This window comes from Pangasianodon hypophthalmus, chromosome 3 (genome assembly GCF_027358585.1).
Source record: "Pangasianodon hypophthalmus isolate fPanHyp1 chromosome 3, fPanHyp1.pri, whole genome shotgun sequence".
Lineage (NCBI taxonomy): Eukaryota > Metazoa > Chordata > Actinopteri > Siluriformes > Pangasiidae > Pangasianodon > Pangasianodon hypophthalmus.
Window position 1 is genome coordinate 22,310,500 of NC_069712.1, and position 17,834 is coordinate 22,328,333.

At 39.8% G+C, this 17,834-nt stretch overlaps 1 protein-coding gene across 2 annotated transcripts; it reads left to right on the plus strand.

The window, feature by feature from the left end:
• The first annotated feature begins 5,741 nt into the window (after positions 1 to 5,741).
• On the plus strand, positions 5,742 to 13,060 carry LOC113537982 (potassium voltage-gated channel subfamily G member 3). Of its 2 annotated transcripts, none has more exons than XM_026932766.3 (2): positions 5,742 to 6,727; positions 9,122 to 13,060. In XM_026932766.3, the coding sequence occupies exons 1-2, from the start codon at positions 6,069 to 6,071 to the stop codon at positions 9,765 to 9,767; spliced, it is 1,305 nt and encodes a 434-aa protein (XP_026788567.3). In that variant the 5' UTR covers positions 5,742 to 6,068; the 3' UTR covers positions 9,768 to 13,060. The 2 variants fall into 2 exon arrangements, with proteins under 2 accessions (XP_026788567.3, XP_026788576.3); XM_026932775.3 differs by having other exon boundaries at positions 5,742 to 6,697.
• The last annotated feature ends 4,774 nt before the right edge of the window (positions 13,061 to 17,834 follow it).

A 17,834-nucleotide genomic window follows, 5' to 3' on the forward strand; every position in this document is an offset into this window, starting at 1 on the left:
TGCCAACACAAAAAAGGACTTCATCAGTGGAAATAGTGGATTGTTTTAAACTGTCAATCAAGTAGAGCATGGAGCATTTCACCTCCTGAAGGGAGAAACCCCCCAAAACAAACAACAAGCCTTTGGTACAAGCCTGGAAAAGCATCACAAAAGAAAAATGCAGCAGTTTGGTGATGTCAGTGGATCGTTGGCTTGATGCAGTCTTTGCAAGCAAGGGATATGCAACCAAATATTATGTGTTATTTATTTCAAGACTATCTACTCCAGTACTTTTGCTCATCGCAAATTGGGTGGTTTGGCAACAAAAGGTGCCATGTTCTACAATGTTTAACACATCTAGATGTAAATATCAGGAAATGAAAGCTGGAATTCTGATCTATCATCTCATATTCATCTTTTGATCCCTAAAATTCTTCAGTGTATAGCAAAAACAAAAGAACTGGCCCAGGAGGAACCAGAGATGGGTACTTGAGTTGAGTCGAGTCTGAGTCGCACTTAAATCCCATAAAAATAGACACGTCAGTAGTAACTTGTGAACAATACATCTTGCCATGATTACCTGAACACGGTGTGTGTGAAAGTTAAAGAAAAAGAATTTTTATTTGTGCCTCTGTATTTGCCTAATTTTATTTCTTTATTTTGGACTAAAGGCTCCCCCGAAACCCCCCCACGCTAGTGACGCATCACAACATGTGCCTACTAGCGCCAGTGTAAACAGAGCAGCACGTCATAGCTTCAGCATGAGTGCCATACATGGTAACAGAAGGATTACAATGTGGAAAGAATGTGGAAAGAAAATTAAAGACACTGGATCAACTATATCGAACTTAATAAAACACCTGAAAACGTACCCAGACAGGTTCGTTTAGTTTACATTAGCATCAGAGTGATGTTACTGTTGTTAACGAGACATCCTTCTGTTCACATCAGCATATATTAGCATTTACTATACAGTAGCATGTTCGGTTTCGGATTCGGTTGTTTGTTGTTAGCAAAAACTAGCTAACTAGCCAACGAGGTGAGAAAAACAAACCGGATTTGGCTGAAAACGACAGTAGGCTGGTGGGGCAGTCATGGCCTAATGGATAGAGAGTCGGACTTGTAACCCGAAGGTGAACCTGAAGGTTGTGGGTTTGAGTCTCAGGTCCGGCAGGGATTGTAGGTGGGGGGAGTGAATGATCAGCGCTCTCTCCCACCCTCAATACCACGACTGAGGCGAGACCCTTGAGCAAGGCACCGAACCCCCAACTGCTCCCCGGGCGCCGCAGCAAAAAAAGGCTGCCCACTGCTCCGGGTGTGTGTTCACGGTGTATGTGTGTGTGTTCACTACTGTGTGTGTGCACTTGGATGGGTTAAATGCAGAGCACGAATTCCTAGTATGGGTCACCATACTTGGCCACAAGTCACTTCACTTCACTTCACTTTATATTCATAGCATAATTATTAAAGGCCAGCAGGTTTGGGTAAAGTTCACATCAAACCTCAGAATGGGAAAAAAAGTGATCTCAGTGATTTGGACCATGACATGGTTGTTGGTGCCAGAAGGGATGGTTTGAGTATTTCTGATCTCCTGAGTACTTCTGATCTGCTAATCTCCTGAGATTTTCACACAGAACAGTCTCTAGAGTTTACTCAGAATGGTGTGAAAAACAAAAACAAAAAACACCAAGTGAGCGACAGTTCTCAGATAGTAACTCAAATAATCACTCTTTAAAACTCTGGTGAACAAAAAAACATCTCAGACCTCGAGGTGGATGGGCTATAACAGCAGAAGACCACATCGAGTTCCACTTTGACAGATTGACAGGAGTGGAACTCAATGTGGTCTACTGAGTTTCATTGATTTATTGTTCATTATTATTATTATTATTATTATTATTTTGTTTTAGAGACAAAAAAGCTTTAAAAGATGTCAACACCAAATAGGGATTGTCATGTTGGACTGAATGTTCCTTTATAAGTGTAAAAAGGTGTAGTATCAAAACAAAGGACTTTTTAATGTCTCAAGTGGCATTTTTTTAAAAATATTTTCAGCCTTTTCTTCTATTAAAAGATGTTATAAAAAAATTCTATATTCTGAAAGTTGCACACAACTGTTGATCTATTGTGTTTTTTCCCTTTACTGTGAACAATACAGTTCTTTATTAGAGTCCAACTTGACTTGGACTCTAAGGTAAAGACTCAAGACATGACTTGGACTTGCATTTTATTACTTGTGAAGATCTCTGGGAGGAACACATATCTTCAGACATTAGTTTTCTCCTTCTAACGTACCACATCACCCCATGGTGGCTTTGGCAATGAGATGAATAGTTATATCAAAGGAGTTACATGAGGTAGGACATTCTGCAGTGCTGGAGCCTGACACGCCTGACCTAGGTGAACTTTAACCCTGTGAATTTGCGAACCGTGGCAGCAGTGCTGTACTGATTAGTGTTTTTCTAGTGTAACACATGATTATCAAGCTAATCAGATGTGTTTGCATCCAGTCCACATCAACCGACTGGTTTATAAGGTTTTTGTTTATAAATAAATTGCTCAAAAATGTAATGAGCTACTAGCTCATACAAGCTCATTCTAGCACCTGATTAAAGATAATGACCTAACCTAAGGCCTCAGCAACCTACATAAAAAGAAGATGAGGAGGGGGGTCAGACCTTTGATCTCACTCCAAACTTCGATTGTCAATTCATTAACTTGCAGGCCAAAGATACAGATTGAAGTGATTAAGGTCAGTTTGCCTTTTTAGTCACATCCAATTGCTGGTCGGCAACAGAATGACACTGGACAGACAGCCATGATTAGCACTGTGCTTAATCATGCGACTGGTGATCTGGTGCAAGCTTTTATTGAGAATGGGCTCATTAATAGGAGACAGCAATAAGACATGGCACACCAGGCACTGTGAAAAGATAATTAAAGGCATGAGGAGCATTCATGGATTTCCATTATGTGCCTAATTACTGCTAGTGGCACCAGGCTGGCTGACCATGTACACAAACTCCTCAGCAACAGATTTTCCCCATGTGAGGCAAGACCACAGATAAATATTTCCTACGCTGGCCACTTCGCTGTATTATATACTGTAGATATTTCAAAATAGTGAGGTTTCTTTGACTTCTGTTCACTGATCAAGTGAATAGGCACACATTATCAGCAGTTTTTAATTATAGATTACAAAAGCAGAACAGACTTATGGCCTGAACATTACATTTAGTAACAGTGGCTCAAGTAGGTGAGTGAAGAAATGGGTCATGTGTCTGTAGAGCACATATACTGGTTCAATTTGTTCCTTACATCCACAAAGGCACATTTTGCTTTATTTGGCAGTGGTGGTTCTGTTTTTAAGCTACTGATTGAAGGATGATGAGTTTAAATCCAGGCACAACCAAGCTGCCATACTGGATCCTTGAACAAAACCCGTAAGTAAACCACTGATCTCTCAATCACTCATGCACAAAACAAAAGATTTCACATGAAGTTGTTTGCATTCACTAATTATGACTTTGTAGTTCTGAGATTTTATCAGTTCCTGAGTAACCTATATTATCATTTGTATATGTTCAATTTTTGTGAAGTGGCTAGAGACCTTTTTTTTTTTAAAATCAGCCATACCTACAATAACACTGATATGGTTTACATTTTCAAAATAATGTATAAGTACTGATTTTATCATTGTGTTTTTCATACATGAGTACAATAAAGTACTCAGACACATTTTGCTGTGTTTATTGGTTCGAACAATTAAAAGTTTGACAGTGACAGGAATTTACACAGAAGGAAGCCAAAAGAATTTGATCTTTTGGATCTAAAAATTATTCATCAAAATCTATTCAATCTGAAGTGCTTTGATGCTTTCTTAGTGACTTAGACTACACTGAATTCTGTTTGAAATAGTTATACAGAAGAAAGCAGCTTTCCTGTTAGTCAAAGCACTTCAGCATTAATTCACTCTTTAATTAAACAATTTAATTAAAGGATTAGCAAACATGACATTTCTTTATTTGCCAGGGGTAATAAATGCTCCTGGCATGAGCTGGAGGTTGCTTATTGGATATTTCAAATATCTCTATGGGAATTAATCAACCAAGGTTATGTAGGGTGAATTCAGTTGTATTGGGACAGATTCTAAGCTTTCTTGCAATTAATGAAATATCACACATTTCTGAAATCCTCAAGGTGCTGGCGCATGATTTCTTTGGTTTAGGCCTTTAATTTCATCCTCAGTGATACATTTATAATGTTATTTATTTGTAGCACACTTATTCATGGCAGCACAAAATCAAATTTCAATAACAAGACATATTCAAATACATCATCTTATTCTAATACTGTATGAACAAACTAGATTAAGTAAAATCAGGATGGTGGCCTAAGAAGCATCCTATATTGCATTTCCTACATATCAACTACATCTAAATTAATCTGTAAAATTATATACACAGTACGCTAACGGTAAACAATCCACTAAGTAAAAATATCTGTATACTATGTAGCAGGCCTAAGTAATAGTTTTGTATTTCCCAGTGTTTCCCCTTATTCATAAAAACACCATTTAATACATATAAAATGAATCAGTTCATCAGTTAACCATAGTTGTGCAGAGTTCTATGCATCCTTTGCATTCCTTCACTTTTACTCGCTCCATTTATTGTATTTAAGACTGTCCCACTTAACCAGATGTCCCACTATGACTGAGTTCACCCTATAACAAAATGCAGTATGAAAATCAAGTTAGTGAAGTGAAGTGACTTGTGGCCAAGTACGGTGACCCATACTAGGAATTTGTGCTCTGCAGTTAACCCATCCAAGAGCACACACACACACACACACACACACCCGGAGCAGTGGGCAGTCTTTTTTGCTGCGGTGCCCGGGGAGCAGTTGGGGGTTCGGTGCCTTGCTCAAGGGTCTCACCTCAGTCGTGGTGTTGAGGGAGAGAGCGCTGGTCATTCACTCCCCCCCACCTACAATCCCTGCCAGACCTGAGACTCAAACCCACGACCTTCAGGTTCACCTTCAGGTTGCAAGGCCGACTCTCTATCCATTAGGCCACTGATCTATCCATTGATCAATTTGATTTTTGATCAATTTGGGAAGAAAATTTTTAACCAGTTATTCCTAAAAGTATTTTTTTCAAGTAATAATCAAGTAATAGTATTCTCTATTTTTGCTATTAATAGTATTTTTTCAAGCTCCTGTCTCCCTGGGGTAAAATTTTTTAGATGTTTTACAGTCGTGGCTGTAAATTGGGTAAGAGGTGGCAGGTGCATGATTTCATGATTCGTGCTGTAGGCTGCACTGATCCAAAAGTACTTTTAACTTTAGGTGGATCAACGTGTAGGTGTGAGGAATAGGCAAAAAAAAAAAAAAAAAAAAAAAAAAGTATATCGCACACGAAGAGGCCACTGAGGGAACCCAGGGCAGAGGCGCCCTCTAGCTATGCTGCTGTTCGCTCCGAAAAATCTGCTCCTGTGCCCTAAAACTCTCTGTCTTTAACCTGTTTGACTTTGTATAGGTGTGCATATGCGTTCAGGTATCCGTACATAGTGTGAATGATGCAATTTAACACAAGTTAATACTAATAAAAATAAAAATAATAATAATAATAATAATTACACAATTTGTAGTTTAGCTCTAATCTTAAAGATACAAAGAACGTGCGCTCGCGTGCACGTGTTTAAATGTGTGTATACACGTGTGTGTGTGTGTGTGTGTGTGCGCGTGTGTGTGTGCGCGTGCGTGCGCGCGCCTGACATCACTCCTGCTTTGCTCGGTTTGACAGCGGCACGGTGACGCCTCAGTGAGACGCTGTGTGCGCGTAACGGCGCGCGCCTCCGCACTTTCTTCCGCGTCGCCGCTCGCGTTTCCAAGTTTTCTCTCCAAACCTAATGTCCGCGGAGACTGCATCAGGGTCTTCAGAGTTGATGCCAACCTTTAGTGCTCCACCTGAAGACCGCCTAAACATGCGCTCTGAGCCTAATGCGCAGCGACGGAGTTTATCCATTTGCCTACAGCTCGCCAAAATTGGCGCTTTTCTCTCGTGTGCTCGCTGAACGCTCCCGAGGATGAAGTTTGGCCAAAGCGTTTGCATCTTAAACGTGGGCGGCACGCGGTACGCTTTTCCCATGGATGTGCTGAAGGACTTCCCTCTGAGGAGAGTGAGCCGCCTGCACAGCTGCGCGTCGGAGCGAGAGGTGCTCGAAGTGTGCGACGACTACGATCGGGAGCGCAACGAGTTCTTCTTCGACCGCCACGCTGAGGCTTTCGGCTTCCTCATGCTCTACGTGAAGCACGGCAAACTGCGCCTGGTGCCACGCATGTGCGAGCTCTCCTTCTACAACGAGATGATCTACTGGGGTTTGGAAAGCTCGCACCTGGAACTGTGCTGCCAGCGTCGTCTGGACGATCGCATGTCCGACACATGCACCCACTTCACCGAGGAGGAGCGCCGCGTCGGGGACAAAGACGACCAAAAGGAGAACGAGCAGAGGAGGCAGCGAGGCACTGGCCGCGTTAAGGACGCCAAGTGGCTCGAGAGCATGCGCAGGACCTTCGAGGAGCCCGCGTCCTCAGTGGCCGCGCAGATTCTCGCTTCCGTCTCCGTCCTCTTCGTCATTGTGTCCATGGTGCTCCTGTGCGCGAGCACTCTGCCCGACTGGAAAACAGCCGAAAGTAACATGGTGGAGGAGCACAGGTACACAGAGTCTATAGACCATCCGGCCGGGTACTTATGCCTTTTTTTCTAGTCCCTTTCATGCACGATGCACTGCTGAGAAAATTGTCCAAGCACGTTTGAAGTAGTCCTGTTATCGCTGATCATGTGCATGATCTCTGACCAAGACAGTTTTAGAAACCACACACTACTTCACGTGTCCAAGCCGGTTGACTTGTGTTCTGTCTTGTGTTTTGTTACACTTCCTAAATGTTCGTCTTTTGTCTTCGATCATAAAACATAAAATAGTCTACATATTAAAATCCTCATGGGTGAATGAACTTTTGACTTCCCTAAACGCTTCACATTTAATTAAATCCTGAGATCTAGCATTGACCGAGCAGACACTAAAAAACAATCCACTATACACACACTTACTGCACTTGAAAACAGGTGGCATTTAAATATTCCTCCGTTTTCAAGGGGAGTGAAAATAAATAAAGTAACACAACATTTCCTATAGGGCAAATTGTCTGGTCATAATGTTTACTGTGCAAGTGCGTTAATTCAATCATAACTGCCCCTGTCCAAGGTGCTGAAGCGTCGTTGAGTTTACTGTAGGCCATGAAACAAAATGCTGCCTGTTTAATTAACTTTTACAGTGTGCATCTGGAATTACAAACATCATTATACACTCTCAGGGAAAAAGGTACTAGAATGCACAATTCATGGTGCAAATGCTCGTCCCTGGAGTGTGTGTATGCAGTTACAGGACTTTAGAGAATATAGTCTACATTCCAACTTATTCTCTGGTACTGTTTGTACATTGAAACAAAATGGAGCGGAATAGTACCTATTTCTGACAGTGTAGGTGTGAATTCAACATTGAAAAAACTGTTGCATAGACATTATTTTTATACTAGTTCAGTCATTTATCTAACAATTACGTTATTCTTTAATTAGAAGGTGGATTGAAAATTCTTTGTGAAGTTAGCTTCTCTTGTTGTACTGTTAAATATGTAGCATATCTTAAGAAATTGTTAACATACTAAAAAAATCTTATTAATGGTATAGCTGTGAAATTAATTAAGTACAATTCCTTTCATATTTTCTGGAGTTGTTTTTTTTTTCTGTCCTTTTAACCTATTCATGTGTCTGTCCTATATCTATATTGCCACGTGGACTGTTCTGAAGGTGCTGGTGCTGGTACCTGCGGAGCGCCCAGGCTTTTCTATGTGTGTGTGTGTGTGTGAGAGAGAGAGAGAGAGAGAGAGAGAGATTGTGTGAGAAAGGTCTGTTTAGGTGAGATGTCAGGTTTGTCATTCAAGCAAACAAGCAATGTCATCCATATATGATAAAGGATGTTAGATGTGTTCTCTTTGTAAAAATGTGCTTTTATTCCAGTTCAGTGCTTGAACAGTAAGAATTCTTTATACATGGACATTTGACACCACCATCAGTTCCACACCACTTGGCCTAAAGATTTTCCTGGTTAAATATGCCATTTACAATTTAGTAGAAAAAAAAATCTACATAAGGAATACAATTAGTGAAGAGAATTTAATTTGGTACAGGATCTTTCAAGTGGATGTGAAACTTCTTTTATAAGATGATCATCTCTAGAAACATGCTTCAGCCTATCTCATGTTACCATGTGTCTGTTGACTCCTTTTCAGATTGCCCAGCGTTGTCCTGATCATAACAAAGAAACCTTTACTCTCCTCACTGGGAAACAGTGATGTTAAAAGCACAAAAAATATACGTTATAATTGACTGGGCTCTGAACTGGACCTGTGGTTTTAATTCCTTTTGTATTGCTGAACTCTTTAAGACCTAGCAGCACTTTAACATGCCTTTATGCATTTTTATTAAATTGGCCAGTCTCAGAACAGAAAATAAACAGGGTCATTTTTACACTTGACACCTTTGATCAATATGGCTTTGAGATGCTTTGTTTAACAAATTTAATTGGCTTTCTTTTAATCAGTATTATCCATTTAGTTATGAATCACGTACACTAAATCTTTTTAAATAAAATGGCATTATTAAGCCAAACATATTCCTAGGTCTTAGAGCATGTTTAGACACTTGCATGACTAACGCCGTAGCATAGCCTCCACAAGGCAACAATAACTCAATTTCACACCCTAATGAAATTGATTGTTTATCTTGTGTATAAGGTCTATGCTAATTAGGGATTAGTAAATGGTTATTTAGTGTGCAGTTTTACAAACTGATTGTCATTCTGTACTTTGATCCACAGCCAATAGTCTGAAGAGGAAACCTCTTTTATATAAAAGAGGTGTCTTAATTGGATGGCTATGACTGAAATATGATTACTTAGATTCTGCTTAGTACTTCATATAGATCAAATCACTTGATACTGTAAATGCATGTTAGGTCACTGGCTTCTTCTCTATTAATACCTCTGTCAATTTTCTCTCACATAATTGTGCGTCTGCTTAGGATCATCGAGGCGGTGTGCATTGGCTGGTTCACAGCAGAGTGCATCGTCCGTTTCCTTGTGTCACGTGACAAGTGTGAGTTTGTGCGACGTCCACTGAATATCATTGACCTGCTGGCCATAACGCCTTATTATATCTCCGTGACCATGACAGTCCTCACTGGTGAGAACTCACAGCTGCAGCGGGCTGGCGTGACACTGCGTGTACTGCGCATGATGCGCATCTTCTGGGTGATCAAGCTGGCTCGCCACTTCCTGGGCCTGCAGACGCTGGGCCTAACACTGCGCCGCTGTTACCGGGAGATGGTCATGCTGCTGGTGTTCATCTGCGTGGCCATGGCCATCTTTGGGGCCCTGGCCCAGCTGCTTGAGCATGGACTTGACCTGAAGTCCAGCAATGAGGAGTATGCCAGCATCCCTGCCGCCTGCTGGTGGGTTATTATCTCCATGACGACTGTCGGCTATGGAGACATGTACCCCATCACCGTGCCAGGGCGTGTGCTAGGAGGCCTTTGTGTGGTGAGTGGCATAGTGCTGCTGGCACTGCCCATTACTTTTATCTACCACAGCTTTGTGCAGTGCTACCATGAGCTCAAGTTTCGATCTGCTCGCTGCACCAGGAGTCTCTCGGCTGAGTTCCTCAACTGACTGTGTCTCTGTCAGACTTTAGTGTGGACCTGTCTCTCATCACTATTTCAATAATAGATTCAGTTGGTCCTCTAGGCTCAGTGATTGATCCAACTCAGTCAAATATCTGGTCTCAGGTAGAGTTTAGGGGCTTGGTCTTAAATGAGTTTACATGTGCTTAGCCCATCTGGTACTCAACTCAGTCCACTGAGGAGCTCAGTGTCTACAGAGATTAGTTCCAGCCCTGCTCCACATAAATTAATTTCACTAGAAACAAAGACTGGAACCCATTCAGTCAGGTCAAGTGTTGTGGTGCATAGTTGGAACAAATACTGTGGACTCTGTGTCCCTCCATGGTCCAGGTTGAGAGTCCATGGTTTACCCTGCAAGTCCACCTCTGACATACAAATTTTCAGGAAGCCAGGATTCACTCAGCTGTGCTGTTTTTACCATAGCGACAGTTACTGGGCTTTCACAGTCGTAGGCAAGGCTACCATGGAAACATTGGCTTTCAGACCATATATCCCGGTCAGGGGCAAACTACTGAAACTGCTGGTGGGCAGCTTTGACTTGTCTACCAGAGACCTCAAGCACACTCGTCACGGGCTAAAAAGCTTCATCCTCACAGCCAGACAGGCATGCACTTCATCCGCTAGCTGTGGTATGCAGCCACTGAAAGATTTTAGTTTCTGTCAACTAGACATCCTACAGTTTGGGCAAACATACAGGAGAAAAACAATTCATTTCACTCATTTCACCGAGTTCTTTTTAATTATAAAGGCATTGTTTGTATAAAAACAAGTTCCCAGAACTCAGCAGTCCAGCTTCCCTGAAACAAAACGTTGGGTGGTTATATAAGCATTACAGGGTGAAATGTGCAAACACTCATTGAAATTATTGTGTAAAATCCAATGATGTGTGACACAAAATCTGCAGGGATATTGGAAAACCAAGAGCGAGAGAGAGAGAGAGAAATAGAAAGAGAGCAGTAGAGAGGACTGATGCTTAGCTGGGGAGGCAACTGTGCAGCATTGGCAAATATGTAAAGTGGAACACAGTGAGCTGCTACTGAGTGAGAACAGTGATAGATGGTTTGATTGGCCATGCAATACATATAAAGTTCGCCCCAATTCACCACCGGCATGCCTCCCTTGTAGCTCAATATATCTTCACACTTGAGCAGTGACGAGCTTTGAGTATTGTGCTATACTATGACAAAAACTAGTTTTCATAGAAAGCCCTCTAGAGGGTTTAAGAAGGATCCCTTTTTCTGTTCACTGGCCTTTTTTTTATTTAGATTTGCATTTTTCAGGATTATTATTATTGCAAAAAATTATCCTGCTCAGACTAAAAAGAAAAATATACTGACAAAACTGCATGTAAATCAGTTAGTTATGCTAAGGACTCTAGCTATTCATCACATGCACATCTTATTTCAAAGAAAAGGAAGGTGTAATATCACACCCAAGAAACAGGTGAAAAAAGCAACTTTGACTTTACTGAAGATCACACTCTAAAAAAAAAAAAAGGAAGTGAACATCACAAATTCACCTCATATCCAACAATTTTTCTGTTAACTGGGTGATACCCCTCCCTGCTAATGCTGTTATTTTCACTGATGAACGTCTTCATTCATTTGCTGTCATCTCAGTGCTTTCCTCTTGAGAAACTGATGTCTTGATTGGAAGATGATCCATTCTGAGGGCCATAAAAGGAATGAAGATGTGCCTGATGTGCTATATCTTCCTTTTTGATAATTAAGCTCCATGTCATGTGGGAGGTCTACTTTCACTATTCTCTTGCCTTTGCCTGACCCTGCTTTTTTGCTGCCTCTCTCTCTCTCCCGCTCTCTTTGAGAGCCATTTCTGTACAAACACCGAGATGATAAAGCTAAAGAAAAGAGTGTGTAAAGCCAATTTTCTGACTCCAAGGTCATGATGAAAGACTTTTCTCCCAATACCTCTTAAAGGCCAGTTCAATATATATGGTAAACATAATTCTCATTCACTTTACATGTTATGTAAACCAAACCCTAATGAAAAGCTCAGGATTTCAGTGAAAATGAACGTGGCCATCAATTTGAGTGCCAAAGCTTGTTTATACAAATGCCCTCTTAAGCCATGAAATTTTATAAGGAAGATTACTTAATTACTTAATTGCTAATACTGCCTGAGTCCTCACAGGATGTATAAAACTTTAGTTGGTGCCATTTTAACAATATTCTGAAGAATGATATTCAGTGTTTCCCTTTAAATAGTTTTTAAGGAAATTTATAGCTTCATTGACTCATGGATCACTTAAGTATGCATAGTGGGTTACAGTATCTTATGTACAAATATACATTTTTGTACTATTAATTTAAGTGCTAATATAAAATCCAGTGCCAATACAGAAAATTGTATATTATGATAGTGTTCTCATACTGCCACTGTTCACTGTGATGAATCTACTACCTACCAACTGTATAACTTTCTGTCATTTGTCATTTTACTCATAACCTCATGTTATGTCAATCGTAGAGAAATTCTAAATGTAACCCACATTTGTATAGATTTTTGGCATTTGAAGATTAAGCCTGTTGTTTGCCACATTGTGCAACAATGTCCACAAATATTGAATAAAGCAAAACAACAGACCGTTTTTGAAAAGACATTTAAGGGAAAAATATATTTCAAAATGTAATTGCTTATCTTACACTATGGCTTGAGCTTCTTGTAGGGGAATTTGAAGGTAATTTAGGGTTTAGATACTTTGTTATAGTCTAATTGGTAGGTAGCTAGGCTACTTTTGTAAAAGTCTAGTTAAGCATAATGTCTAAAATTCCAGTAATCTTTTTTAATTGTTTTTAGCGTTCCCTATGTTTTTAAAATAGAGACTCTATTTTGTATAAAGTAGCATAAAATATGTGTCTGTAAAGGCTGAAACAATTCTGTGATAAACTATGAATAAATTTATCCTTGATGGCTAAATGTGAGGGTCTCTGTTTTCATTTATGGATGTTTTATTTTTGCAAATTGGATCGCTTTGAGACTTCATGGAGATGCAGGATGCCTGGGAGAGTTAACCAAAGCATTGGTGGAAGACGCAGGTTACTGAAGCCATTTAATCAGGGTGTTGTGAGAAATGTGTGGTGACCTAGCAAAAGACATTAGATGTGTCTGTGGCTGAATTCTGGCAAATAACCAGGAATAAGGTTTTGACCAAAATAGTGTTTTCTGTCTATAACATACTTTGACATCTCAACTTTAAGAAATGATAAATATCTTTCACCAAAATAATGTGAAAATAGTGTTATGTACTTTATAATTTTGTCTAGGTTTTCTGCCTGCAAAGATCATGTTGGCTAAAGAATCAGGTTGACAAATGTGCCTAAAGATGTCTAAAACCTTGCTACATGATTTTCCTCATGCAGAGAATTAATGTCACTCTTTGATCAAGATCAACGCTGTCAAAATTTTTGCAATGCACCTGTGCCGTTACATCGTCATAACAGTTGAAAAGTTCTTACACACTCAATACTGATTTAAAAATTTATAGAAGGCCTCATAAAATGGGGAAAATTTAGCCAACAAAACTCAATGGTGAGACTGAACAGTCTATCACTATGAATAAAGGCTAGTATAAACAGAGACATAGTTTTCATGGTCATATTTATAATTTCTATATATTATTTGTTATATGTTAAATTTGGTGTCTTTCAGTGGAATTGGAATGGAAACTAAATGAATGCAATTTTCATTCACTTTTGGTGGTAACCAGATTAAAAATGCCGTAATAATTATTTGTGGCTGAGATACACGCAAAGAAGAAACATATTTCAGTGATGTGAAGGGTTTTCCCAAGTCACCACCCAAATACGCATCAAAAGAATATAATTATCTTTTAATCAAAGTTTGAAGTTCTTTTAAAGAAAGTATTTACTTTTAATAGCCTATGAATATAAACATTTTGTAACATCCTCTACTTCTGATATAGTGCTAACATCAAAATATCTCTACATAATCAACATTCACTGTAGTGAAAATGTGAAGCTACCTGATCATGCAGAGATTCTGCATGCATTGCGGGGAAAGAAAAATGTTAGGGTAGCTAGCACTATCTGTTCAGATCAGAAAAACAAACAGTGAAGAAGACCAGCCAGAGCAATTCACAACTGAATGAACTAGTGTGTTCGGTACAGTTCTGTACTCATCAAATTGACCAAATTTAATCATGTCAAATACTACAAGATATGAGAATCTCCCACTTAACACAAATTAATATTATAGGTTGTGTAGATAAAAATGTATAGTAAAATATTAGGGACATACACTCACCATCCGCTTTAATAGGAACACCTGTACACCTGCTCATTTATGCAGCTATCCAATTATTCAATCATGTGGCAGCAGCACAGTGCATAAAATCATGCAGATACACGTCAAGAGCTTCAGTTAATGCTCACATCAAACATCAGAATGGGGAAAAGTGTAATCTCTGTAATATTAACTGTGGCATGGTTGTTGGTGCCAGATGGGCTGATTTGAGTATTTCAGAAACTGCTGATCTCCTGGGATTTTCACACAAACAGTCTCTAGATTTTACACACAATGGTGCAAAAAACATCCTGTGTGCGAGGAACTGCAGGCTGAAACACCTTGCTGATGAAAGAGATCAGAGGAGAATGACCAGCCTGGTTTGAGCTGATAGGAAGTCTATAGTAACTCAAATAATCACTCTTTACAACCGTGGTGAGCAGAAAAGCATCTCAGAAGGCACAACACATCAAACCATGAAGTGGATGAGCTACAACAGCAGAAGACCAGATCAGGTTCCACTCCTGTCAGCCAGGAACAAGAATCTGAGGCTATCATGGCCACAGACTCACTCAAACTGGACAGTTGAAAATGGAAAAAGACTAGGTGATTTTTTTTTTTTTTAAACAGGAGGTTGTCTTTTAGCTACCATCAGCTGATAAGCTCTCACTCTGACTCTCACGCTATGGTGCAAATCAGCTCAACACCTATACACTCCTTTGGTGTTTGTAAATAAAAAGACATGCGTGTGCAACCTGGTTGCAGAAAGACCCAAGTAGCTGCAACCTGACGTTAAAATTGGACTAAAGAATCTATCAAGAATTTTAATTAGGAAGCAGATTCACTTATTATTATGGATTACCACTGAAAGACAGGGAGTCCTATTTAGCTAAACTAACATTTTCAAATGGTGTAACTCTAAAAGATCCTTATGGATTGGCATCCTGTCAGCGGCTAAATGATCCTAAGTGGTGGTCTAGTCTGCAACGGCTGGACAGATATACATATCTCATAGAAACCCTGAGCATTTATACTAGAGAGATTATTACAGGCAACTCCTATAATAGTAAGAATGTGACTTAGCTATCTCGTGTTAGATAGCTAGTTTCTAGATGTAATGTTTAAGTAAGCTACGTAGGTTTGTTAAAGCAATGTAAATAAGGCATGTTAGCTAACTAGCAAGCTACTCCTGTTATATTCTTAGTTCACTAATATGATTGTTAGCTACTTAGCTGTGATGAAATGGGCACTGCAAAAACGGCGCTCCACAGATCAATCATCCCCCCTAATTTACTGTAACCACACCCACAGATCAATCATCCCCCCTAATTTACTGTAACCACACCCACAGATCAATCATCCCCCCTAATTTACTGTAACCACACCCACAGATCAATCATCCCCCCTAATTTACTGTAACCACACCCATTTTCACAGACGTTACAGTGGCATGTCTCACTAAAGGGGTCTATTTGCTAGTCACAAAATGACTACATTTACATGCACATCAATATTCTGTTTAAGGTCTATATTTGTGTTGCAGCCATATTCCAAACACAATTTTTATATGCATATAGGCATCGGAATATTTCTGTATGCATGGTTATTGTAACCATGCCGATCTACACATTCAAGATGTTGCCGCTGGTTACAGAGTACGCTCAGTTATTAGTTTTATTACTACTTTTTCAAACTAATTTGATTAGGACTCTAACACGTCTTACTGTCAAAAATGCCCGACAACACCGCCTCGAAATGGAAAGGATCGGGTAAGCATCTGTTAAGCTAAGCATCTGTTAAGCTAAGCATCTGTTAAGCTAAGCATCTGTTAGCACCCACAATTCCTTGTGAACTGAGTATGATATCTCCTTTCAGTGGATTTTCTGAATAAGGTGTTTACATGCAAATTTCCAATTAAAACAGGCATATTCCAGGGGAGGGAATCAGAATTTGAGGAATCACAATATTGTGTTAATTTGAATCGGGCAATCGGATAGCGGCGTTTACATGACTCAATGCTGATTAGAATATTGCCAAATTCTGATTAATATCGGAATACTGATGTGCATGTAAACGTAGTTAATGTTAGCTAGGTAGCTAAAATTTAAGCTCTGGTGTGGAAGGGTGAAGCATTGTTCTGCTTGAACGACTGTTTATCGTTGTAACGTAATTGATAACAGGATCTAACTTGTCCTGCAGACGTTCCACAACATTAAATCTAACTATACCGTTGAAATGTGAGGTATCGTTCATTAATTAATCAGACCTTAATTTAATCTTTAGCTAATGGCAGTGGTATAAGCGGAATAACACACTCCAGACTGGGCTGTTATACACTCTCTTACACCCCTTACTGCTCTCCTCAAGACTTCTTTGAAGACTTTTTCCCCCACTATCAAGTGCATTCTTTAAATCACGTGTCATTGTTGAAATGGACCGCAGTGTTTACTACTCTACATTTTCACACGATATACATTTCTCAGTGAAGTGTAGTGACCGCTAGTGTAAAGCGTGAGAGCTCACATCTCACGCACTGTTTGAAATCAAATCCTTGTCTGCTGCTTTTGATTTAAGCCACAGAGAGGGGAATCATGGGTAAACGTAGCACGCGGAGACGTGCTAGCGCGCAGTCCTACAACAAGCTAGCTCCGCGCTGTGCGTAGGGCGAGCGCTGATTGGTCGGCTGGGAGGCGGGTCTTATTGCGCACACGGAAACTTGAGAAATGAGGGGTGTTGTGGCATTTCTTCTGTCGGTTTAATCAAATTCGGATTAATATTGTTTAATAAAGAGTAATACTGTTGAGAATTCACCTGAAACAATATTGTGAACAATAAACATTTTCCCTTGTCACATCCAGTACTTTCCATCGAGCTCGTGCTCCGAAAGTGCTTTCTGAGAGTGCAGTCTGTTAAATACCTTAAACCAGCTCCTGACAGAAACGGATGAAAAAGTGTTCTGTAAAAATCTATTCACTCTGTTGGTTTCTCAGATAGGTGTATTTAATAATAATAAAAAATATCCTCTGTGATAAAACCCTTATAATTAAGTAATATTGCACGAGTAAGAGTGCGGATATAGTGGATATCCACACGGCTGTGATTCGGCTGCCGGCTGTGTGCCGCAGGAGCTCACGGCTCTCCCAATATTCAGTGTAACAGTGTGATTGGGCTGTATGTAAGACATTCATATTGATTAACCGCCATTTTGGACAAAATATGGCCAAATAATTTGTTTATTTTTGCTCCACAAACGGAAAAAGATCCCGAAGAAGTCTGATAGCCAGTAACTTGCACATTCCTATTAAAAGTGCATCCGGTGAAACTGGATTACCTTATTGCTAATTTTTTTTTTAATCTTCATCTGACTAGCGTTCATATTTTAAGTCAGAATTTATATTAATGCAAAATGTATTGTTTGCCATGTCCGCTGTCGGTGTCGCTGACTTTACTGTAGTAACTGTTTCAGTGGGACTCTGCACACACAAGCGGAGTGATACACAGTCCCGCTTCCGCTCGTCCAATCAAATGAGAGGACCGGAACTAACTGCTGTATAATACCTGTTATCACCTAACAGTGTAGAGGTATACTTAAATAGTTTATTAGCTCTTCTTCTCAAGAAACATCCCATTCTAATATCAGAGCCTCAGTTATTGGTGTTAATCGAAAGAATGTTAAATAATAATAATAATAATAATAATAATAATAACAATTTTGATGTGACCCGGGCAGAATTTGAGTTTGGCATCTCTGCCATAGATAGAGATACAAACAAACAAACAAACAAACTACAGG